This window comes from Maylandia zebra, linkage group LG17 (assembly GCF_041146795.1).
Source record: "Maylandia zebra isolate NMK-2024a linkage group LG17, Mzebra_GT3a, whole genome shotgun sequence".
Taxonomy (NCBI): domain Eukaryota; kingdom Metazoa; phylum Chordata; class Actinopteri; order Cichliformes; family Cichlidae; genus Maylandia; species Maylandia zebra.
Window position 1 is genome coordinate 31983431 of NC_135183.1, and position 25391 is coordinate 32008821.

Below are 25391 nucleotides of genomic sequence, written 5' to 3' on the forward strand. Positions count from 1 at the left end.
GTGCGTGCGCGCGTTCCAGGACGCAGCAGGGCAGTCCGGCCGAGTGGTCCGTCTTTCACTTCATGCTTCGGATCCTGGAATCCACCCGGAGTCTCTGCCTGCCCCTCCCACCCGGTATCACACACTTTAAAACTAGCTGTTATAATCCGGTCTGCCTCTGCCTCAGCCAGCGTAACAATGTGTGTGTTTTTCCTCTGCGCTAATGTAACCAAAAATATGTTAAACATTTAACAATATGCAGACATGAGTAAGAAAGTGTGAATGCATTTTAATCATTTGGACAAATTTTCTGGAGCCTAAGCACCAGCGAAGGCTTTCTGTGCTGGGATCATAAACTGTAAGGGAATGGGGGGGGGGGGGAGATGATGAATGCGAGACGTCAACACACCCTTAACACTGAGGCTGGAGGTTTAAATGTGTCTAAATGAAGTGAAAGTGTAACGCAGCAGGCATACTGAGCGTGTATCCCTTTGGTAAATAAAAGTAAGAAATGCACTCCTCTGAAGCTGAGCAGTCAGCTGAATGCTTTGTTCCATTTGTTTTATGTCAGGCTTTTTACAATACAATACAAAGACTGAACAAATAAAACTGGTAAACATGAAAACGGGCTAAAAAGCCTGCAGGAGAATTTAGGAACATAAAAAGCAGATGCCTCCTTTGTGTTTCTCCAGGCTATCACACCTTGTTTGCCGTGTTTGCTGTGCGCTGCCTCCCTCATCACACCTTTCTGCAGTACATTGACCACGGTTTCCTGCAGCTCACCGAGACCTTTGTGTCTCGCCTCATGACGGGTAGGCGCTTGCTCTCTTTTGTATTAAGTTCTCAAAAGTTTCTAATTTTGCACTGATTTCGTAAAAAAGAGAAGATATACAGATATCCTTCTTTGAGGTCAGAGGAGAATGAGCAAACTTTGAACTGACCCATCCCATATGAACAGTTCAGGCTGCTGATTACAGTGTAAAGATATTTTCTTGGCACAGTTAGTACCAACTGAGCCTCATTTAAATGCCCAACCTACCTGAATATAGTTGCTGACCATGCCCATCCCTTTATGACCACAGTGCATCCATCTTCTTCCACCAGGATATCATTCCATGTCACAAAGCTTGAATCATCTCAAACTGGTTTCTTGAGCATAACAGTGAATTTGCTGAACTCGCAGTCGTTAGAATTAGATCCACCATCAGAACAAAGAGGTCAAACCTGCTCCTAGCAAGTTGTACCTAATAAAGTGACTATTCAGTGTAGTTAATGCATTTGATTTAGCCTTAAGTGCAGTTTGCATTTAGTGCTAATGTTAACACGCTAAGCTGCAAACTAACACTATAAATGTAACTTTTCATTCTTCTCAGGTTGTCATCATCGCTGTGTAAAATGCAAATAAAGACAGAATGCAATGATTTGCAAACCTCATGAAACCACATTTTGTTCACAGTGAATCACAGACAGTATTTAAACTAGAACGTTTTACTACTGCATGACAAATATTAGCTCATTTAGAATCTGATGGCAGCAACACATCCCCCCAAAAAGAACTTTTGCTGTCACAGTGCCATCCACAAATGCAGAGCAACATATGCTCCCATCCAGACAACATTTATTTTAGTGAAAGCCTTGCACGTTTCAGTAATACAACGCTAAGCCTCATGCTGCATTTATTACAACAGCATAGCTTAGTAGTAGAAGAGTCAGGGCGCTGAGCTGGCTTGGCTGCTGTCCAGACCTTTCACCCACTGAAAACATCTGGAGCATTATGAAATGAAAAATATTCTCCCAAAATTCCAGCAGCTGATCTCCTCAGTTCCCAGATAAATACAGACTTTTGTTAAATAATTGTTCGACATGTTTTGATGTTCTATTGTAAATAAAATATGGGATTATGAGATTTGAAGTCAGGAAGTTTACCGTGTCATAAAACTACATTAATACTACAAAGATGTTTTGTATTTTAAACAACATGCTGTTAGCTATTTAGAGCCTGTGATAAATAAATATTGCTGCTCTACTTGCTGCTGTTAAAAATAACTTGTCTGTGCCTAGTGCGGCTAACAGTTACAACCCAAAGCTGCGTTAGAAAATAAATACTGGTCCAAAATTCTGTACCAATCAAAATTAAAAGTTGATTATCAACCAAGCAAAACATTTTGCAGTCTTTCTAAGTTGCTCACTCAGTTAGAGAGGGTTCACGTGACGTGTTTGGAGTCAGAACCATATTTCGCATTCATTAAACAGCACATAAATGCACCATAAACATTAAAAGTCTGATTTTATTTGCTCAAAACACAATAAGTCTCATCTCCAAATAGATCTCCTTATTAGATCGTTTTATTTTTTTATGTGTCCATTCTTTCAGTGAAGCAAACAAAGTTTGAGATTTAAAGAACCAAAATAACAGATCTATCTATTAGTTTTGGATGTGGTACAGTGTTTTGGCCATGCAATGACATACATTGCTACATTATTATATATTATGTAATAAACTGTAGAGCAGGATGGTGGCAGTCCAGTTGCCTTGCAGCAAAAAGGTCCTGGGTTTGAATCCACTGGCTAGCTTGTTTCCCTGTAGTTGGGTGTTTTTTCTCCGTGCTTCCTCCAACAGTTCAGATGAGTTAACTTAACTGGGTTTTAAATTGGCTGTAGGTATGAATATGAGTGTGAATGGTTGTCTGTCTCTATGTGTTAGCGCTGCGATAGACTGGCGATCTGTCCAGGGTGTAACCTGGATTTAGGCTCCAGCCTAATGGGTGATAAAATGTGAAGGCAGAATAATCATACCACAGGAAAATGAGCTAATCAGTCACTTTAGTATTTAACTTGATACATTTAGTCATTTAGTCACACAGTCCAGTAAAAAAGATCCAAATTCTTTTGTCCATACAAAGGATCCATATTTTTCCATCAGTTTTCATGGCTATCAGGCCACATTAGAATGAGGAGGCCAAAAATATGGGAGAACATATTAGGAGCTGTCATCAAGAGACATGAAGAAGCGGATTTCCTTATCGGTGCTTTCATGTAGAGAGGCAAAGTAATACAGTAATGGGTTCAGAGAGTGCTTGAAAAAGTAAAAACATTCCATAAATATGAACATTTTGCTGATGTAAAGCAGTTTTTCCGGTGCTGCGAGACGCACAGTCACATACGCTGTGCGAAACATCAGAGCAATGACAGCAAATACCAGGGAACCAGCGATGATGTGAAGAAATAACTTGGTAATCCTCAGCTTTTTCTTATCAAAGATTTGAATTCGGTTGATCCCTCTAACAAGTAGTGAGTAGCAGGTCAATGAGACGACATGGCTGATAACTGTGAATGTGATGTAGATACATTCTTGTACCGGTGAGAAGCTGAGATTCTCGCAGGAGCCCTTATCCGTCCACTTCTTAATTTTCACCTCACTTAGGAAAAATATACCAAGCAGGGCTCCGAGTAGCCACACAGAGGACAAAAAAATCTTCTGCTGTGTCGGGGTCACTTCGATCCACTTCTCACGGTGCAGAACCTGGCAAATGAAAAGGACATTTTTAGATTAAAGTTTGCTGCATTTTTCATTCACTGATGTGTTCGTGGGTATTAAGCCCACACCCACCCATTCAATCTGGATTTCATTCTCTAGAAGAATTGGTGTAATATTAAATATTACCTTTATGTGATCAGTGGTTTTAATCCCCACACCAATAAGAATTATAGTCACTGTTATTTAAATCTTGCCTGCAGTGGCATATTTTAAAGGGTATCGTTCTATTTGTTAAGCTTGTACCTTTTTCTTTTTACATTTATATACATTTTATCAAATTGGCATCATCAATACTGTGCTGGATTAAATATTAGAAGTTTCTGTTTGCATTGTGCGCATGGACAAACAAGTAAGAAAGAAAGAAAAGTTAATAATGATACGAAGACAAGCTCCTACGATTTTAAAGTGGGTTTATGAATGGAAATTGGGTTATAATAGTATCCTCAGGGGAATATAAGATGCATTTAGCGATATCAGTGTTTGTGTATTCAGAATATGACGTTCACCTCATGCAATACGGCTCTTCCCCTTCGCCTTTCCTTCAGCTTTCCTGCGCCCCACTGGGGAGTCTTTTGGCTTTCTCGTTTAGCTTTGTCTTGCTGGCTTATTTGTTACAGACCATATCTGGTTAAAATGCCGGTGGGACCAGTGAGGTACATTACTGAGCGGCAGGGATTATTCTCTCTTGTAAAGTTTATCTCGTCTCAATGGGGTTTTTATTGGAATGTATGTACAGTATATTGGAACCAGGAGGAGATTAAGATTATTCTTTCTTCCATTTACAGTAGTGGAACTGGAAGAATAAATATTATTGACTCTGTCATGTAGGAAGCATGACAAATGCTTCACTTTGGAAATAATTTTACACGTATGTGAGCCAAAGGAAGGGCTTGGCTTGGCGTAAGAATGCCAAAGTAGATTTTCATTTGTTTCTTTTACTGTTTTTATTTGGCTACCTTTCTCTTTTCTTTCCTTTTTTTTTTTTTTTTAAAGAATAATTGGTTAATGTATGTGAACAATGGAAAACGCTCTACAAATCTAATGAGCTTGAAAGTCTGAATACTCATAGGAAATTTTTCTTGTAATTTCTTTAAGTAGTCTTCAGGAATAGTTCTCCAGGATTCTTGAAGGACATTCAAAGCTCTTCTTTGGATGTTGGCTGCCTTTTTGTTCTTTTCTCTGTCAACATGATCCCACACTGTTTCAAAAATGCTAATGTCTGGGCTCTGGAGGCCAATCCATGACTGATAGTGTTCCATTGCGCAGTTTTCTATACAGGTTTGCATTTACTACATTGGCAGTGGGTGTGGGATTGTTGTCGTACTGAAAAATGAACCTGCTGCCAATCAGACTCTTTCCAGATGGTATTTCACGATGGATCAAAATCTGGTGGTATCTTTTTTTGTATTTTTCAGTCCACCAATTTTGAAAAAAATCCATCTCCAAACCAGGGGATAAGGGATCCACTGCGTTTTACAGCTGCTGTAGACACTCAGTGTTGTACCTCCATTTTGACCTCTTCTTCTGAATATACTGAGGATGATTTGAACAAAAATATTCCAAGGTTGTACATGTGGCCACTGATTTTCAGCCCAGTCCTTGTGTAATTTGGCATACCTCAGGCTTTTCTCCCTGTTTCCCTTCCTTAAGAATGATTTCTTGACAGCCACCTGAGACTATTTCTGATGAGGTTTCAGTGAATAAATCAACTAAAGGGCCAGATGCATCTCTCAGGTCCTGTGTCAGGTCTTTGCTGGATTTTTTCCCCCTATATCTTAAGGACATGACTTTCAAATATCATCTGTAGATGATAGTTTTTAGCACTTTCACTTTTGTGCTCCACTTTTTCAGTTTATATAGATTTCATCTAACAAATCTTAGGAATCACATTGTTGGTGCAATATTACTATTTTATGCCTGTCAAACTGTGATATTGTTGGTATTTTTTTATAGATTCAACTAGAGGAATGGGGATAAATGATGCATTTTTGTGATTGTGCTTGTAACAAAGTACCCAAAGATAAAAACTGGTTATTTGCTCAGTTTTTTGTGATGTGTAGACACAGCACTGGTTCATCCCTGTAACCTTTATATGCTTGAATGATTCAAAGATCAGTGTTAAGAGGCTAAATTTAAAAAAACAATAAAGCAAAACAATCCCAAATGGACTGAAAGTAAATGAAAAGCTGCCAATGTCCAAAGAAAAACTTTGAAAGACCTTCAGAAAGCCTTAAACAATTGATTAAGACCACATTAAAAACTTTAGGAAAGTCTGGCTCATTGGAAGGAAAATATAAACAAATGTGCGGTGGCTCTTTTAGACAGTACTTATAGACAGTACTGTACATCTGTTTTTTATTTCCCAAGATAAGAAACACTCTTAATTGACTCAAACAAAAGTCCTACTTGTGATCTTATTTTCAGAAAAAATGACAACATATTTAAAGGACTGATAAATACATACCTGGTAGTACCTCTGGATGCTTATCAGCACCGGAACGTTTAAGTTGGTGGTGTTGCAGAAAAATAAGAGATAAACGAGAAGTTGACAGATTGAATGGTTTAAATGTAGCCCGGTCCAGAAAACGATGCTGCCGACCACCAGGATGAGCAGACAGAGGAGGTCCGACAGTGCCAGGTTGAAGATGAGGTGCTGCGACATGGAGGAACCGCGCAAATTCTGAATGAGTTTCCCTGTCACACTGATGTTTGCCAAGATGCCGAGTATGGAGCTTAATAGAATAACCACACCAGCAGCAATGTACCAAGGATCGAGGCACGATTCTGAAAAGAAGCAGTTGTGGAATGTAGGTAAAAAGAAGAGGATGGAGGAGGTGTTGGAATGGTCTTCGGTATTCATTGTGAAGTTGAAAGAGAAAGATATAGCAACAGTGAGACTTAATTAGATCTGAAAGAGGTATAGCCCATGTTGTATCCAACTCAGGTGTGTGACCTACATGCTGTTTTGCACACACCCTAGTGGTTTGTGGTCTTGAGGTATATTTAAGGGGGGAAAAAATCACATGTAAACAAGAGCTTTTTTCTTCTTTTTCTTCTTTTGTTTATGTATAATACTTCACAAGGGATATTTAAAGTTAAGCTGCATGTACATAAGAAGACAGTCGAAGGATGTGCCAGTCACAAGTCAGTGTCCTTTAGCAATTTCTAGTGACAAGAAGCAATATAACCACAAATTATGTAAAAAGGAAAGTTTTTTATTTTTGCATATCACTCTTGAAAAGTATTTGATCTAATGCAGAATTCATAGCTCATTCACAGTCCACTCCCAGAGGAAGCAAAGAGACCCAAAACATAGCACCACCACCTCCATACATTTCAGTTGGTATAAGTTTATCCTCCTGAAAATCTTCCCCTGTGTGTTTTCTATCAGTTCTATCTTTGATTTGTCTGCCCAGAGTACATTATTCAACAAGGCCTTGTGTTTATATTTTTACCAAACTTTTAGGGTTATTTCTTCTAGTGTGGGTCTCCCATGTGGGTCAGAATTGTTACTACACTACAATCACCTGCAGATCCTGGGAAGAAATCTCTTAGAGACATATGCCAGACAGTCTGCACACAGGCTGAATCTGTCTGTTGCAAATTCATTCAGATTGAAATTAATTAGAGACCTTTTTAAACCCACAAGCATCCATAAATGTCCTTTGAAAGACACTCCTGAGTAGAAACCCCAGTGACGAGGAGTATTTGAAGGTGACAATGAAGGTGGGAATGATGACATAATTTACATTTTATACAGTGTATTATTTTTGAGGAACAAAAGTTTGCCTTTTTTTAAAAAAAAAGAGACTGCTTGTCCGTGTGTTGACAATAGCATTTAGCACAAAGGAACACAACTTCTCAGAGTTTTTAATGTGGCTGTAGATTTCTGCAGGTGTTTTGCGAGCCATGGATTAAGTGTAGAAAAAGAAGTATTTATTCTAGGATTAGGTTTAATCCATATCTGTGAAAGGAAGCTTCTGTGTTTATTTACTTTTATCTAATACCCAACTGCTTTACTGTAAATACTACACATTTTTACTTCTCTTTACCAGATATAAAAAGCTTGTCTTTTCAGTCAGTAAAGCAACTGATTATATTTGCCATTTTGAAAACCACTGTCACCACAGATCACAGCTGCTCTAAACTACTTTCTGAATTACCCCAGAAACCTAGAAAACGTTCATACAGTGATAAACAGATGTACATGCGGACCAGCTTTCATGCAGATAAAATACATTTTTGAAATACTTTGCCTAGCAGTTAAACTAGCAACTCACCAGGACTTATGGATATGTCCCAAATCCATAATACTAATTGTACACAGTATGCACTACATTGCAATCATCACAGCATTTTTAGCATTTAATATATATATACTTAACTAGGTACACCATTTATGTACAGTGAACTCATTTTTATGTTAAAGGAACCGGTGTAAGAGCTTGAGCTTTGTGGCATGTTGCATTATCGTGCTGGAAGCAGCCATCAAAATATATTGTCAAAAAAGATGGACATGGTCAGCAACAATAATCAGGTAGACTGTGGTGTTTAAACGATTCACTATGAGTACAAAGGAACCCAAAGAGTTCGAAGTAAAATATCCGCCACACCTTTACACCAACTTTACACCACCGGCAGCAGCCTGAACTGTTAATACTGTTAATTTTTATATAGTCCGAATGTTGCAGCAGAAATCGAGACCGATCAGACCAAACGGCGTTTCTGTTTTAATCTTCTTTGTCCCATCTTGGTGAGCCTATGCAAACAGTAGCCTCAGTTTCTTATTCCTTGCTGACAAGAGTTTCACATGGTGTGCGGTCTACTGCTGCTGTGCATTCAGAGATGCTCTTCTGGATACCTTAGATGTAACAAGTGCCTTCCTATGATCTTGAAGCGTCTTCACCATGTTTATACGCACCAATGCACTGTATAAAAACTATAAAAGTATGTATGTATGTATAATACAAAAATCAACATGACATAACAGCTTTATAGTAAAAGGAACTGACACAACTAGTGCCTCAAAATACCTTTAGATGTTCTTAAAACTGACTTTCACTTCACTTTACTGAACTGTCACTGCCAGCTAACCTTTGCAAACAGAAACAAGATGACTTTTTAAAGTTTCAGTACTTCTGGTTTTCTGTATGTTCCCACAGGTTACTGTAACCTCTCACAGTGCTGTGAACGGAAAACGTAGTTTGTGCTTTGCATTGCGAGTACAACAACTCACTCTCAAAAGTGGGTGATCTATGTTTGTTTGTGTTTTTTCGTTTAATCATAAACCTTTCTCACGATCAGTATGAAGTATAGGTTTGGGACAAACTGTGTGTTTTTCACTCCTCAGTGAGGTGTGTTTAATGAACCTACCTCCTGCTGCTACCTGCTGCTGCAAGCCAACTGAAGCTCAATCAAAGATAATGACTCAAACCAGATAGGCGTCAACTTATATCTGTAATCGGTAAATCATTTTCAGCTACATATACATGCTGCTTAAATGATTGATTCTATTATGATGAAAAGCTGAAATGAGGAATAGTTGGACAAACACACACCTGTTATGTCAGAATGCCACCTAAATGTAAAGTAAAGTAGCTCGTAACCACTGAAACTGTTAAAGAGGTCACACTACAGAGCTGTGGGTAATAAGGGAGCATGTTTGCAAGATGCTGCAGTTATCTGACTTCATGAAGAGCGCATTGTTTAAAGGCCAAACATTTTTGACTTGTCACAAAGATCAACAGACCCAAAAATCAGAATCAGAATCAGAATACTTTATTGATCCCTGGGGGAAATTATTTTTTGTTACAGTGCTCCATTATAAACCAACATAAACCAACATCAAGACAAGACAGACAATACGCTAACTAAGAATAGTACAATATATACATATATATATATATATATACATACATAAGTCACTCATAAATAAATAGCTGGAAAAGAAACGTGTAGTTGTAGCAGTAACCAGTGTGTTAAGTGGATGCGTTGTACAGGGAGATGGCCACAAGCAGGAAAGATTTCCTGTGTCGTTCAGTGGTGCTTTTCGGTAATCTCAGTCTCTCACTGAACGAGCTCATGTGACTGACCAGCATGTCATGGAGTGGGTGGGAGGTGTTATCCAACATTGTCTTTAACTTGGACAGCATCCGCCTCTCCGACACCACCTTGAAGGAGTCCAGCTCCATCCCCACAACATTGCTGGCCTTGCGGATTAATTTATTAAGTCTGTTGGCATCTGCGACCCTCAGCCTGCTCCCCCAGCATGCAACAGCATAGAGGATCGCACTGGCCACAACAGACTCATAGAAAATCCTGAGCATTTTCTGGCAGATGTTGAAGGACCTCAGTCGCCTCAAAAAATAGAGACGACTCTGGCCCTTTCTGTAAAGTGCTGTGGTGTTTTTAGCCCAGTCCAGTTTATTGTCAATGTGTACTCCAAGGTAAAATATCTGAAGATGAAATATTTCAAACAGTCTGAATGTATTCAAAGTTGGTGTAATTGGCTCTGCGTCATGTTCTTAGTATATTTTTACTGAAAGTTCTCCCCATTGTCCCGATTCGCGATGTTGAGAACCAAAACAAAATATCAGAAGCCCAGAAGGATGCAATCAAACAGATGAGTTTATTGAACACACGCGTGGGAAGATGTACACTGCAAAACATCAGATGTAGCTCTCCACCCAAAAATACACTTCAGATTGCTTTTATAATGTCAGGGTTGGTTAACGCCCCTTCTTGTGTTGTACAAGAACATAATTTGTATTTTAAGAACATCATTTGCATGTTTTATAGACAATGAGCAATTTTAAGAGATAAATGCAGACACTGAAGTTCCCCTCTCTAGCATCTTCTCCAAATGTGGCGATGGATCCAGGCTCTGACGTTTCCCAGGGACTGGTCCTCCTTTTTGGCCCATCTTCTGTCACCTGTTACTAAGCAAAACTCAAATGCAACAAGAAGCCGGATACATTCAGGCCTTCACTCAAGCCTGTTTCTAGATTATATGTATTATATGTGTTTTGTAGGCATGTACGCAGTTTTAACCTTCTATAGCTCCAAGTCACTTACACAATAGATTGTCTGGACATCGCGCCAAACAAAGCTTACAACCTCCAATTAATTGACTCTTTAATTAGCACAAAGTGCAATGTGTGTAAAATGATCTTAGCTGTACCTGTAATAAAAAGGTTAATGTAATGCCAACAGCTTCAATAAATGTTTTACTGAAATGATGATTAATTTGATTAATGTAATGGTAATGACTTAATGCAAAGTTAATTAATGCAATGGTGATAATGATGAGTATGAGTAGCAGTAAAATATTTTTCTTATTCCACACCATCCAGTCAATATACTGTATATATGTTCTAGATATACAACATTGTAAGATTAGAATGCTGTGTTCAGAATGGCAATGCTAAAATCCTGCTGTTAAGCAGGTTTTACCATCTTAATTTGCCACTTAACTATATAAAAGTTAGTGGTAGTACATCCAGTGGTTTTTAGCTCAAACCATAAATGGTGGGCTGACCACCCACCAACTTCAGCCCTATGAAAGCTTTGGCATGGTACTGCACTCTCTAGGTGCAGTGCAGAGCTCTGTAGTTCCACCTCTGCGTGCCAATGTGTGAAATAATTGGATCCTGCTGGACTTGAGACAGTCCAGCAGGTGGTGGAGAGAAAAATGCTCCAGAAGCTGAAATAAGTTATGATCAACCCTACACATCTGCCTCATGCCCTGGAGGTTATCAACAGCAGAACCTTCAGTCAAAGACTGATTGCACCAAAGTGCAAGTCTAAGTGCTTCCGCAGCTCCTTTATAACAGCTACTATAATAAAGTTTAATGCACATTAATAATAATATGATTTTAGCCACACGTTTGCATATTTTCACATTGGCTGTTTTATTTATTTAAGTATCGTTAACTTTATTAGGAATTAATATTGCTTTGCTGCTTGGAATGTGTGGAGTTATATCTGTGCTGAAACTGCTGTCGTAAGTGGTTCTAAGAATTAAATTAGTAATTAGTACTCACGTGTGAAGCTTTTTCTGCTTGTTTCAAAGTAAAATATAAGTAAAATATATTTTACTATTACCCAAAAGGTTAATTCTATTCACCTGGACGTAGCGTTTTCAGTGGGAGAAACATTTCATCTCCCACTGACGAAGAATGGGCTGTGAGGTCAGTTTCTTCATCATTAATATGCAAATTGTCATATCGACTGATCAACCACTGATCAAGGACCATTGATAGTGATCTTGATGCATAGGTTTACGGTAAACATCAAATTTTAATTGTCCCCTATTAGATTAGGTTGGGAAAAGCTGGATTCAACTGGATGTAGCTGAAAACGCTACATCCAGATGAACAGAATGAGCTTTTTTAGATTTCCTTACCTGGATGATTGAGCATGCATCAAGATATTTGACTATTTATTTATATTTTCTATTCGTTTTAATCTCCTGTAATAAATGCGGCAGTTGAAGGAGCATTAAGAAGAGTTTTACATGCCGTCTAGACTGAGTGCTGAGGATTGTGGAAATCTTGATGGTGATATTTGCATTTATTTCAAGTGAGGTGTTGCGGTATTTTTTCTAGCATTTGGGGTTTGTCTTCAGTAGACTAATTAGCAACATGTCATCTCTCTGTTTCCTCTGTGTGTTTAGATTTGGACAACAGTGATGCCAATGAGAGGCTGAAATTCAGCATCCTTAAGAGACTTCCTGAGGTATGTGCATCTCTGCAAAGGCTTTTTTCCAGTGCCTTAATTCCTAAAACAGTACATTCAAACAAATGTAACAACTCGAAGTCTGCAAACTAGGAATTTAGAGCAAAACTACAGCCTGGAAGGAGCAAGGAGTAAAAGAATATAACAATGCACAGGCTATTCTCATCACTTTTATTAGTGGGGTGGGGGTGGAGGGGAGTTGTCATCTTTTCTCGAATGGTTCTCTACCCAAACTTCCCATTCCGATCCAATTAGGATTTTGAAGTTATTTTAGGTCTCATCTCCCTCAAGCCCCCCTCAAGCCAATCACAGAGCATTTGTGTAACCAACTGGTACGAGAGTGAAGGCGCATGTGAGCGCAGAGGGTTGGGGAGTGGGTTTCCATACATAGCTGTCTACTGAGTCTGTGTCTGTTTATGTCCTAGCTCTTGTGTAACTTCCACGTGTTCCTGTGTGGGTACAGTATATTTCTTTTGTAGCTGCGGGTGTGTTTGTGCATGTGTGTGTGTGCATTACATCTGCACTGTGAACACAGGAATGTTCAGTGTTTAGCTTCTCTGTTCTGTTTCCTGCCTGCTACACTTTTGCTGGTTGGGTTTTGGCGGGCAGAAGAGATTTAGCAGGTACAGCAAACACACTGAGTTAGAAAACAGGAGATGTAGGAGATTTCACCTTGACTAAGCCCAACACCTCTCATGATTCCCATCCTGTGTGTGCTTGACCCCCCCCACCCCCAACCACCAAGGATTTCCATTAAATGTTTATAAGCAATATTTGCACTGTATGAGGAACACCAGGGATCAGAATGCAGTTGAACCAGCTCTTTTGTCAATTCATGCAGGAATATTATAAATGCTTACTACAGTTATTGTGGTGGGACTAAACTAAAACAGGATACGCCACAGAAACTCATTGCAAGAATTAATTTTTAATGAAATGCTCCAGCTGCCAGATGTAATTGTGGCCTGGCTAACTAAAATTAATTGATAAAATTGTTGCTGCATAAATCAAGATTAAATGTGGCGACACGTCTCACCTAATGCCACGTGTCAGAGAGGTTCCGAGACAAAAAAAAATTAATCCAACTTGCGGTTACTGAAATAGCCTCCTGAGGTTGGCTCCAAAAATGAGTCAGTCCAAATAGGCTCCCTTGTTAACACCAGAAATGAACATGTTTACAGCCTGGTACAGCGATGTTTTTGCTCTGCTGCTAATTTCCTCCCTCATGACCTTTTTACTTCTTTTTTTTTAATATGCTCCCTGGCCACGTTGTTAGGTACACTGATTCAAATGCTTGTTAAAGCAAATTTCACATGGCAGCAACTCAAAGCGTTTAGGCTTGTAGAAATGAAAGACAAGCTGCTGAAGTTCAAACTGAACAGAAAGGTGATTTAAGTGACTTTGAAAGTGGCTGTTGGTGTCAGGTGGGCTGTATTTCAGGGTATTTCAGTAAAATGGTAAATGGATTAGTGCTTAGATGCAGCTTTTTTACTCTAACTGAGCATTCAAAGCCCTTTTTTACTACTCACTCACCTTTTTACTACAAGCCTCACTCCCCCAGTCAAACACCTACATTCATAAAGTGCTTTATTCTGTGCCTAAGTGCCTTCTGTAACATTCAATCTCACATTCTTACTCAGATGAATGTATCGGGGCAACCTGGGGTTCGGTATCTTACACAAGGATACTTTGACATGCAGGCTGGAGGATGTGGTGATCGAGCCACCAACCTTCAGACTGACAGACAACTCAGCCATATCTCTAGAGCCACAAAAATCCTGCAGAAAATGCTCATCTACTTTGATTTTCCAGCACAACTATATATTTACAGAAAATAGTCCAGAAAAGAGAAAATCTCCAGTGATCAGCATTTCTCTTTGTGAGAGGTGCCTTTTTGACGCCAGAGGTCAGAGGAGAAAGGCCAGATCGCTTCAAGCCAATAGGAAGGGAAGTAATTCAATTAGCCAATGTTTGCAACCAAGTTATGCATAAGAGCTAGGGGTGCAACGATACTCGTATCGATATTGAACCGTTCGATACAGTGCTTTCGGTTCGTACCCATATGTATCGAACAATACAAAATAAATTTTTAATTTATTTTATCAACTTTCCTTCTGACGATGCTGTCTGTGTTGAGCGCTCAGTGGATCTGCGCTCGACAGTGCAGCCTAGGCGGAGTAGTCCAACGCAGATTCACGCAGGGCAAGCTAGCAAGACAGAAGTTAAGCTCTCCTTGCAACATGGCAAATTGAACTTCCCCCACCCTCATTCAGATCTGGCGTTTGGAACTATTTTGGTTTTCATGTGACGTATGACCCTGAAGTTAAGCGCGTCATGGAGTAAAATAAAACAATATGTTGGATGTGCCACGCAAAGCTCAATTACATGGGTGGGAGCTAGTGTGTTAGCGCAGGTAGCTCGTTAAGGTGTTGGCCGTCCAGCCCCATGCACGGGCGATCCGAGGTAGCTCGTTAACAGAGATTTGCCATGTTGTGGCGTTAACGTCATTTCAACGAGATTTACGCTGACAGCACTAGTGGGAACACAACAAATATGACTGCACATTTACACCGACATCATCCTAGTGCAAAGACAAGTGGAAGCAGACAAAAACAACAAGCACGCATGCTACAAACTTTACCCGAGTCAGCCGTTAGCACATGATTCTTCTTATGGGGACCTGATATGTTTAATATGCTGCTGAGAATATAGCCCAGAAGAAGCGTATAGTATAGCTTTTATTTTGGAAAGAGCCATTTCTCTGTAATAAACTCTCTTTTCCAAAGATGAGTGATTCCTCAATCAGATACAGGGCTCGCTTTCCAGTCGGGCTACCAAAATCTATCTCTGCCCTGCCCGTTGGGCTATCATAGGAAGAAAAAATATATGTCAATGGTTTTGCATTCTTTCGGAAATGTAGCTGGGTAATTATGTCATTGGCATCGGTGAGCCACTGCCAATATATGACATACTGAAATCGCGTTTGAATTTGCGCTTGTTTTTTGCTTTCACTTTGCAATCGCGCAAACTGTGTATTGGTGAGTGATGATAATTTGCGCACCAATTCCTCTGACATCGTCTTATCAATCGTTAGCTTACTATGCAAACATGACAAGTGAAATCTTCTGTTTGTACAGTTATGTTTTGTTTATGTTGCCATAGTGACGGGTGACGCCCTCTCGCTGCGACGGTGTGTCCTTCCGGGGTCAGAGGGCGCCCTTTGTGTTGTTGTTGTTGATGTGCTGTTGCCGCGCTGAGCAGTTAGCTAGCGGCAGTGTTCTTCTGCAGATGTCAATAAACGGCTGTGCTCCCTGGCTAGCTCACGAGAAGCAAGACCAAACGACACCTCCGTCTCCTCCTTGTCTGAGCTCGCCACATTGGTGTCAGAAGTGGGATGATGGTGGCACCCCATGTTCTGACCCGAGTGACTTGTGCGCCAAAAGAAGGCACCTGGACATTTGTAAAGTGAAAGCAAAAAACAAGCGCAAATTCAAACGCGATTTGAATATGTCACATATTGACAGTGGCTCACCGATGGCAATGACATAATTGCCCAGCTACATTCCGAAAGAATGCAAAAGCATTGACATATATTTTTCCTTCCTACAATAGCCCGACGGGCAGGGCAGAGATAGATTTTGGTAGTACGACTGGAAAAATCGCTAGCCCCGGGACGTCGGGCTAGCGATTTTGCAAGCCCTGTGTTACAGGCATGGCCCTTTAAGGATGAAGCCTGATGGGAAATGTATTCGGGATGTGTGTAGCGGGACTGCCTGGTGTGTGTGTGAAGAGAGAGAGCGGAGCAGGGGGAAAGTAACGGTTAGCTACAGAAGAGACGAAAAGAAAATAAATAAAAAGAATATAATAACTCCCTCGACAGCCAGAGTTGTGTCGGCGATGCTCGCTGTGAGTAAACAGTTTCAGCCCACTGTACGCGGTGTTCGTGCCTTAGAGAAGAAATAAAGTTCGGTGAAGCAGTTTCCTACGCCTCCTTCGATCTTTTTGCTAGCGGAGTTGACCTGTATAGTAAGCTGTTGCCGGCTACGAGTCAGTTACGGAACCTTCAAGTAACTGCCAGAGGTTTCCTTACTACGGTTCGGGGCCGCGGATCTGGCGCGGTAACACCTGTATCTGATTGAGGAATCACTCATCTTTGGAAAAGAGAGTTTATTACAGAGAAATGGCTCTTTCCAAAATAAAAGCTATACTATACGCTTCTTCTGGGCTATATTCTCAGCAGCATATTGTAGCGGGTCAGGGCTGTTCAGGGTTCTGTTTGTACAGTTATGTTTTGTTTATGTTGCCATAGTGACGGGCGACGCCCTCCCGCTGCGAGGGTGTGTCCTTCCGGGGTCAGAGGGCGCCTTGTGTGTTGTTGTTGTTGTTGCTGTGCGGTTGCCGCGCTGAGCAGTTAGCTAGCGGCAGTGTTCTTCTGCAGATGTCAATAAACGGCTGTGCTCCCTGGCTAGCTCACGGGAAGCAAGACCAAACGACACCTCCGTCTCCTCGTTGTCTGAGCTCGCCACATTGGTGTCAGAAGTGGGATGATGGTGGCACCCCATGTTCTGACCCGAGTGACTTTTCCCCCGCCGGTCGTGACCGGCCGGTGCGCCAAAAGAAGGCACTTGGACATTTGCAGGACTTTGTGTGCGGTAATGGGGTCGTCTGACCCCTTAGGTGTGGGCTATGTAGCGGGTCAGGGCTGTTCGGGGTTCTGTTTGTACAGTTATGTTTTGTTTATGTTGCCATAGTGACGGGTGACGCCCTCTCGCTGCGACGGTGTGTCCTTCCGGGGTCAGAGGGCGCCCTGTGTGTTGTTGTTGTTGTGCTGTTGCCGCGCTGGGGTCCGTTCTTCGTACCTCGCTTACTACATCCAAGATCAAATGACACATCCAAGATCAAATCATCGCGCTAACTTTGAGCTCGCTATCCCGGTTCTTCGAACACACCTGTTGTTGACGATTAGTATAGCTGGATGAAGTAATGTGAGATCACTGGGTGGCTTAACAGGGGCTACGCATCAATAGTAGAAACATTGATCGGCAACCCTTTGATTGGTCGGCGAAAATGTCGAAGGAGCGCGCTCGGTATTTTTCGGCAGCAGAGCAAGAACTCTTGATTGAGGGATTTCAGGAGTTTCAGAGTTTAATTAAAACGCAAGGGAACACTGCAAAGGCTGCAAAAGCAAGGAGAGAGGGCTGGCAGAAAGTTGCTGACAAATCAAACTCGTAAGTAATTTAATAATAATAATAATAATAATGGATTGGATTTATATAGCGCTTTTCAAGGCACCCAAAGCGCTTTACAATGCCACTATTCATTCACTCTCACATTCACACACTGGTGGAGGCAGCTACGGTTGTAGCCACAGCTGCCCTGGGGCAGACTGACAGAAGCCAGGCTGCCATATCGCGCCATCGGCCCCTCTGGCCAACACCAGTAGGCGGTAGGGTAAATTTATCATATTATATTACATTATATCCTCTTTCACATTAGAGCCACGACAGGACCCACTAGAACATGGGAACAAGTAAAAGTGAAATATAAGAATATTCTACAGAATGGTAATATTTATCACTTATATTGCTTTTAGTCTCTTGAAAAGAGACCCTGAAATAATCTGTTTGTTTGTTTATAACAGCAACCAAGAAAAGGGCAGAGCAAAAAAAGACAGGTGGTGGTCCTGCACCCCCTCGTCAACAAGTTGGTTAAGTAAATAATACCCTCATGGGAAAATCGATATCTCTCTATGAGCACACTGTCGCGCTGAGCTAAAGGATCCTGTCTATCCCGCAATATACGCTGAGTTCTGAAAACTCTCCTTATCAATCTTGCACCTTCCGCAATGGGTGGATCGCGTATACGGACAGGACATGGCTGCGACAGACTTCCCAAATCCACCTTCGCTTTTATAGCCGTGGTCTCTCATCTTGATTACACGAAGTAATTTACTATTACTACTCTAAAATATGAATGACATCTGAAATAATCAAATACATGAAATAGAATGATTAATAGTACATTTCCCTTTTTTTAGGAAATGACCTGTATGTATCTGTATGAAATCAATAAAAGAATCAAATACTGCATTATCTTTAGTTACATTGATAATATTTATTTATGGAAAAACAGTGGTAAAATATCGCTGTTGCTTTCTTATAAATGAAGCGGACATACCTGCGTGGCCGCGATCTAATCCTGTTTACATAAAGTAAACCTGCTCCCGAGCAGGTTTACGCTTACGGATCTGTTGCTATGACAGCAAGTCCCGGATGAGCTTCGGGGAACCGAACGATCCAGGATCACGCAAAATCGTCAACAATCAAATCCAGCTAACTTACTTAGCGAGGTACGAAGAACGGACCCCTGAGCAGTTAGCTAGCGGCAGTGTTCTTCTGCAGATGTCAATAAACGGCTGTGCTCCCTGGCTAGCTCACGGGAAGCAAGACCAAACGACACCTCCGTCTCCTCCTTGTCTGAGCTCGCCACAATATTTTAGTTCTGCTGAGCCAAGTAAGACAGGTCAGGGTGAAGAAGTGACAGCCAAAGAAAAGCTTACCACAAAACGGAAAAGTTATGACAAATCAGACTATAAGGCAAAAAGAAAGTGCAGCTTTATGGTTTCATGGACAAAAGAATTTCTGTGGCTGCAATATGACAAGTGAAATAACCAGGGCTGCACATAAGTGGTGCGCATTTGCTGTCAAAATAAAAAACGGGCACAAGATAAGAAGTTTCAACGTGTGTTTGCATACATAAGATTTTCAGGAGGAGGACAGACATTTTGTCATGGTCCTGGGCCATGTTGGCCCAGTATTCTTGGTTCCTTGTATTTTCGCTCCTTATTTAGGCCATGTTTTCTGAGGTGTCCTGTTGTGGTGTTCCCTAAGTGTTTTTCCCTTTGTGACTCTTACCCCCTTGTGCCCCTCTGTGTATTTATGAGCTCTCGTCTCTCTTTGTGTTTATTCCATGTTTCCCCCAGCCTGTTATGTCTGTGTTCTCCCCGTGCTCTCTCTCCTCCTGTCTGAACCTCTGTGTACTTCCTGTTTTACTTTGACAGTCTCTCGTCAGTATGCGTAATGTTGTGTTCACTCCTGCCCTGTCTCGTTATGTTTATCAGTGTCACCTGTGTTCCCCACCTGTGTGTAATCTCCCTGTGTTCTCTGGGTGTATTTAAGTTGTGTCTTCTGTTATGGTAGTTGCTGGTTCGTCTGTGTTGTTTCCCCTCGGTCTCCCTGTGTCTCTTGTGTATTTCCCCGGACCTCCCTGCATCCTCGTTTCTGGTTTGTGTTATTAGCTTACCCAGTTTAGGTTTCCGGTTTCTTGTTTTTCCACCAGTGCTGTTTTGTGCCCACCGTTGTAAATAAATATTCACCTGCACCAGAGCTGCCGCCTTTTGGGTCCTTTTCTACAACTCCACACGGCTTGCCCCGCAAACCGTGACACATTTGTTTAGAACTCTTAAAGATGTCGAAGAAGCAAGCTCCTTTAAGCAATTACTGTGATGTGCCTCCACCTCCAAAGAAATGTCAGAAGGAGTCCGAACCACAAAAGAAGCACGTATTCTCGGAAAAGTAGTTGCAGGAGGCGAGCTGGCTTCAAACAAATGATGAACGCACAGAGACGTGGTGCGGAATGTGCCGTGAAAATTTAATAAATGACAAATTAAAAAGGCATGAACATTTTTTTTGTATCGAAAAAATGTCGAACCGTGACACCAAAGTATCGAACCGAACCGTGAATTTTGTGTATTGTTGCACCCCTAATAAGAGCATCTCTGAACGTACAAGATGTTGAACTTGTGAGCAGAAGCAGCAGAAGAAGACCCCACTGGGTGCCACTGTTTTCACTTAAAAACAGGAAACAGGCTACAATTTGAGACTGGATGGTGGGATCAGGACTTGGTGTAAACAACATGAAAACATAGATCCATCCAGCCTTGTATCAACAGTCAGTGAGACTGATGTTGGTGCTTTAATATATAGCCAATCAGGACGGCTATATCTGACAAACCATCCAAAGTAGGATGGTTTGTCAGACATCACTGTAAAATTATCCTACAGGTAGGACAGTTTGCCAAAGCTTCAAGGCAGCTTCAAGTTTGCTTGGCCGGGCCTTCTCAAATCTGTGACGGAATGGGCAGTGGCGTGCGTTCCATGCCAGCGATGGCAAGATTTATGTATATTTATGTATATTTGACAAGCTGAAGGCATTCTGTACTGTACAGGAGACACGGCACGAGATTGATTGACAATTGTCTACAGCCAATCACGAGGCAGAACACAAAGCACTGTAAAAAAAAAAAGAAAAAAAAAAAAGGAAAAAAAAGCATGCAAAATTGCATAAAAAAATCTGCGAAACAGCGAGGCTGTGAAAGGTGAACCGCATTATAGCGAGGGACCACTGCATATGTATCTGTAAATATATTCAGTAAATATATGCTGTGAGTCTAATGGAGTGAGTTCATTGTCAAAGTTTATATAGTCAGGTGTTATGACCACAGTGTAGCCATCCTATGATGCCTGCACCCAGCAGCATAACCTTGGTGAATCTAAGCCACACAGAGCTAACGCAGTCCTGGCAACAGGCGGTTCAACTCAGTAGTAGACTACCCTAGCAGCCTGTTGTTATTTCCGTCCTGAAAAACTAATTTCTTCATATTCATAGTTTGCAGTATTCTGTAGGTGTAATAATCCCTATACGAAGTTCAGTCATATATTCCAGTCAAGTATGAAGTTTATAAGTTGCCCAATGCAGCATCCTGTTTAGTTATTTTGTGATTAAGTAATGAGTGCAGTTGTGTGGAAAGAAGTTGTGTTGAAATTGCGACAAAAACACTAAAAATTAAAGATGCGTATTTCTCTGAAACCCCTCATTAGCAGTTCACACCACAATAATGGTTTTGTGTTCCAGTTGGCAAAATAGAAAGGGACAGGTGTTCATAAGCTCCAGGGATATTTTTTATTTTGACAGCATGAACTACATGCCTAAAATATAAACTCGGTTATGTGTGTGCGTGTGTGTGTCTGTGTGTATGCGTAGCCTATGGTGAAGAGGATCTACCACATGTGGGATCATCCTGTCAGTTCTGCTTCAATCTCCAGAGATTATGTCAAGACTCTGCTGGAGAAACACAACAAAAATAAGGTAACACAGAAGAGTGTATCACACATGCCAACTCTCATACACACCCTAATCTCACAGACATTTTTAGAAAGTTATTCAGGCATTTAAAAAACAGAAAACTGAGAGAAATGTTTGCACTGGAATGTGCCACCATTTGTTTTTGATAATAAATGCATTATTTTTAAATCCTCCAAAAATGGGAATATATAACCATCCCAGGAGCTATGTAAGGCTGTTGTTTTATGCTTCAAAGTGAATGTGCTAACAGGGTGGTGTTGACCTTTACTTTATGGAAATACCATCAATTTTGTGGGTTTTTGAACATAAATATAGACTCTTGCTAAGGGTCAGTAGGGAGAAGTTGAATTCTGTTTAATTTTATGTAGCTTTGGGCTAATTTTGCAGCTGCCGAACCTCGGTACCTTGTGGCCACTGATTGAACTACGAATCCTCTGTATACCAAAGTGTTCTAGAGTCCAGTTTGGACTAAGCTTTAGCTTCATGCAACGGAGCAGTGATCACAAGCACACAAGTGCAAATCTACAAGTGTTGCTGTTGCTCAGTCAAAGATCAGGCCTCACTCAGATTGAAATGCTTTGGTTGGACCTGTGCATGAATGGATGCCCATAAACCTCCATGAACTGAAGCAACACTGGAACAATAAACAATGCCATGTTGTCAGTCATCTGAGGTTATTTTTACCGCCTCCTGTCTAAAACCTTAGAACTGAGAGAGGTGTACTTCCTTTTCACCATGACTGTATGTTCTTAATCAGTAGTTTTTAGTGTTCCCAATGTTTTCAATGCTTAAGGCATGGTCTTTTCAATTATAAACCCTCACTGAACAGGCATTTAGAGCGTCCATAGGTTATCTTTCAGACCCACAAGTCTATTTATGGTTATATTAATCAAATAATTATACAGAAAAATATGCTTTTTCTCATTTTTTAAAAAATAAAGTACTACCAGAACGGTTTTTTTTTTGGTTTATTTGTTTCTGCACAGACATAAAAAAAAGACATCATTACTGAACGTGGTAAAGCAGTCACCCACTGATTTAGTCGGATGTGATGCTATCGCCAAGTTTCAGTCAGCTAATTGGCTCACAGAGAAGGCGTGGAGAGCCTGTGACATTTGGTGCAGCGATAGTCTGTTGGTGCCTTAAAAGTTAAACTGCAGCCAAGTTTATCTTAGAGAAGAGCTAAGGTGACTCAGTTTCTGGATTTGCTGCAGATTTGTCTGACTGTTTTCTCAAAAATAAGGCATAAAAAAACCCCTGAAGTTGTGCTTTTTATTTTCCTTCCTCCTTAGGGACTTGCATTCATGGGCACAGACAAGCCTGGCTTCAGACCTGAGTTTGTGCCTCTTACCTACCTGGCAAAAATACTCTCTGATATAGAGGAAGAAGGTATTGTGTGTGTGTGTATGTGTGCGCGCTTTTGTGTTTAGATAGAGGCCTTTCGAGGATTAAGACAGAATGTGTGTGCATGTGTGCGTGCATGCCTGGCCAGAAAGCAACTCTGTACCACAAAGTCTGCTGTTCTGTTTTCTATAAGAATCTGTCTCTTTCTGACTCCGAGCAGGTCCGAACCCCTTCGAGGAGCAGGAGAACGTGGACGCCAGGTTTGTGGAGGAGACGGCTCTGAAACAGACGCTAATTCTGCTGGGCTTCGAGAGAAAATGATAAACGCGCAGAGGTGGAGAGGGACGCGGGGCGGATGGATTGAGAGGGAAAGAGATGGGGAGGAAAATGTGTTTGAGAGACCAGTCATCATCGAAGGGGCCTCGAGGACAAGTAACGGATGGATGGATGATGGAAGGAGGGAGGCGAGAGATGAAAAATGAGCGGCGGGATTGAAAGGCAGAGGCGTAGACATAAACAAGTTCTCACTGTGCGATGATGAATTAGGGTGGGACGGAGGGGTAGATGGATGGAGATGCTCAGAATAGGAGGCAGAGTCATCACCCCAGTTTTCCCACCTGCTTTTCAGGAAAGAGCTGAGATGGGTTGCGATGTGCGAGGAACAGCTGCAGCTTTACGCAAACCAAACAAATTGTTGGCAACAGCAGAAATTAGAATACAGTAACCAACATGGGCACACCTTCACTTACGGTTTAATTAAACTTTGGGAAACTTTTTTTTTTTTGAAATCGAAAACTGCAGGCAGTTATTTGCATCGTCTCCTCAGCTTCTCTTCTTGCTTTCATAGAATTTATGAACATTGATGTCAAATGCTGTGAATGGTAATTATAAGTCACTTGTTTAACTTGCCGGGCTTCCTGTAATGCTGCTGCACCCCATCAACTTGATTATATGCTGACAAAAGCTTTGATGGTTGTGGTTTGATGTGGTCAGTTGCTCTGGTTTTAAAGTGGACCTATTATGCTTTCCCTTATTGTCTGTCATGCATGTGCTGTTACAGTGGTGGATGCTCACATCAAACATGGCTGGAATTTCGAATGATTAAGTCAGCATATGTGCAAGTTCTCTGTAAGCGCCAAAAGCTCAGACAGTTTCCAAGTTCAAATTCAGAATTTCAAATACAACTTACAAAAGAAAATTAACAGAACTTTTTAAGCACTGTGATTGGCTATTCTTTGTATAAATGCAGTTCTCCTTCAAGCATCATTCAGTATCCTCCCTATGGGAAGCGCCCTCTGCTGTCACCATCATGTAAGCTCCACTATTACCATGCACAGCCCAATCACTTCAAAGAGACTGGGCCCCCACTGATCCCCTTTATGAGAGCCTCTGGCCCCACACCAGGACTTCCCGCTTTCTGCCCTGTGGGGCAGGGATAGCTCAGTAGGTAGAGTGGTGGCCCCTGAGCAAGTTACCGTCCCTACACACTGCTCCCCGGGCGCCCAATGGCTGCCCATTGCTTCACTGAGCGAATGGGTTAAATGCAGAAAGGAATTTCCCCACGGGGATCAACAAAGTATACATTATTAAAGATCACTAGAACTCAGCCATCAGAGTAGTTTGCGAACATAGGTTTAGCCCCAACCATCTGCTGTTCAAACCTTTTGTGTACATGGAGCAGCCAATCGAAAGAGCTTCTTAAAGGGCCACTATAAGGAATTATTATTGTTCAGAACTGTGACTCATCCCAAATTCAAGAATATAATATAAAATATGAGGCTGGAAATTAGCATAATAGGTCCCCTTTAATGCTGATTTATGCAGAATGATTTGTCTCTCTGACACCACAACTACATATCTATATGTTCATTGTTTGTAACACTTAATAGCTCCTGTTACCAAACCAAAATAAAGAGAACATAGGCACCTTTACACAAAATCACTCCATAACAGGCAGTAAGAGTCTGCCTCCACACACATGTTCAGACGTGTGCTTTGAAAAATCGTGCTGTAAATGTTCCTAATCCTTTCAGTGCCTGGATGTTTGCACCCTGCGCATCATCCAGCACTGAATTCCACAGATTATTTACATGTTGTGCTTTGATTGCAAAACCAGTGCTCTGGAAAAAGGGATCTCTCAATCGCTCATGTTTACACCGAAATGTAAATAAATGTTTTGTCTTTTTTAAATGGTGTCTTTTTTTGCCTCACTTTTAAAGAACATGGCAGAGACACAAGCTTTGAGGTAGGCGATCTGCGCACTGCTTCCCAATGAATTTTGATGACAGGATGAACTTAGCACTTTTGGAGCGCGGGGATAAATTAGGAAAAGACGTCTGCTTTCAGTGACATAATTTGTAGCGTGAAAGGCTCTGTGGAAGTGAGCTCTGATTCTCGAGAATATCTGAGTGTTTTGGACAGGCTCAGCAGACCTCCAGTAAAGTCAGGAAATAATCTCAGCGTCAGTCATCACACGCGCTGACTCACATTTAATCAGGAACACACCCATCAAGCTTTTTCCCCCCCTTTTTCGTTACATAACCCACAATGTTTTATTAGCAGCTTTCAGCTTCATCACTTTTGCTGCTTCACCTTCAGTCCTTTCTCCTGTGGGCATTTCCTCTTTTAAATGTGATCACTCCTCACCTGA

General features: G+C 41.2%; 1 protein-coding gene across 1 annotated transcript in view; it reads left to right on the plus strand.

Annotated features, from left to right (window-relative positions):
- The window catches only part of gsap (gamma-secretase activating protein), a 49082-nt gene extending 24151 nt beyond the window's left edge, over nt 1–24931 (plus strand). Inside the window, exons 18-23 of the mRNA XM_014409617.3 lie at nt 20–114; nt 672–791; nt 12192–12253; nt 21296–21400; nt 22690–22786; nt 22962–24931. Coding sequence (XP_014265103.2) covers nt 20–114; nt 672–791; nt 12192–12253; nt 21296–21400; nt 22690–22786; nt 22962–23062 — 580 coding nt within the window. The 3' untranslated portion in view covers nt 23063–24931. The remainder of the gene's footprint in view (nt 1–19; nt 115–671; nt 792–12191; nt 12254–21295; nt 21401–22689; nt 22787–22961) is intronic.
- The last annotated feature ends 460 nt before the right edge of the window (nt 24932–25391 follow it).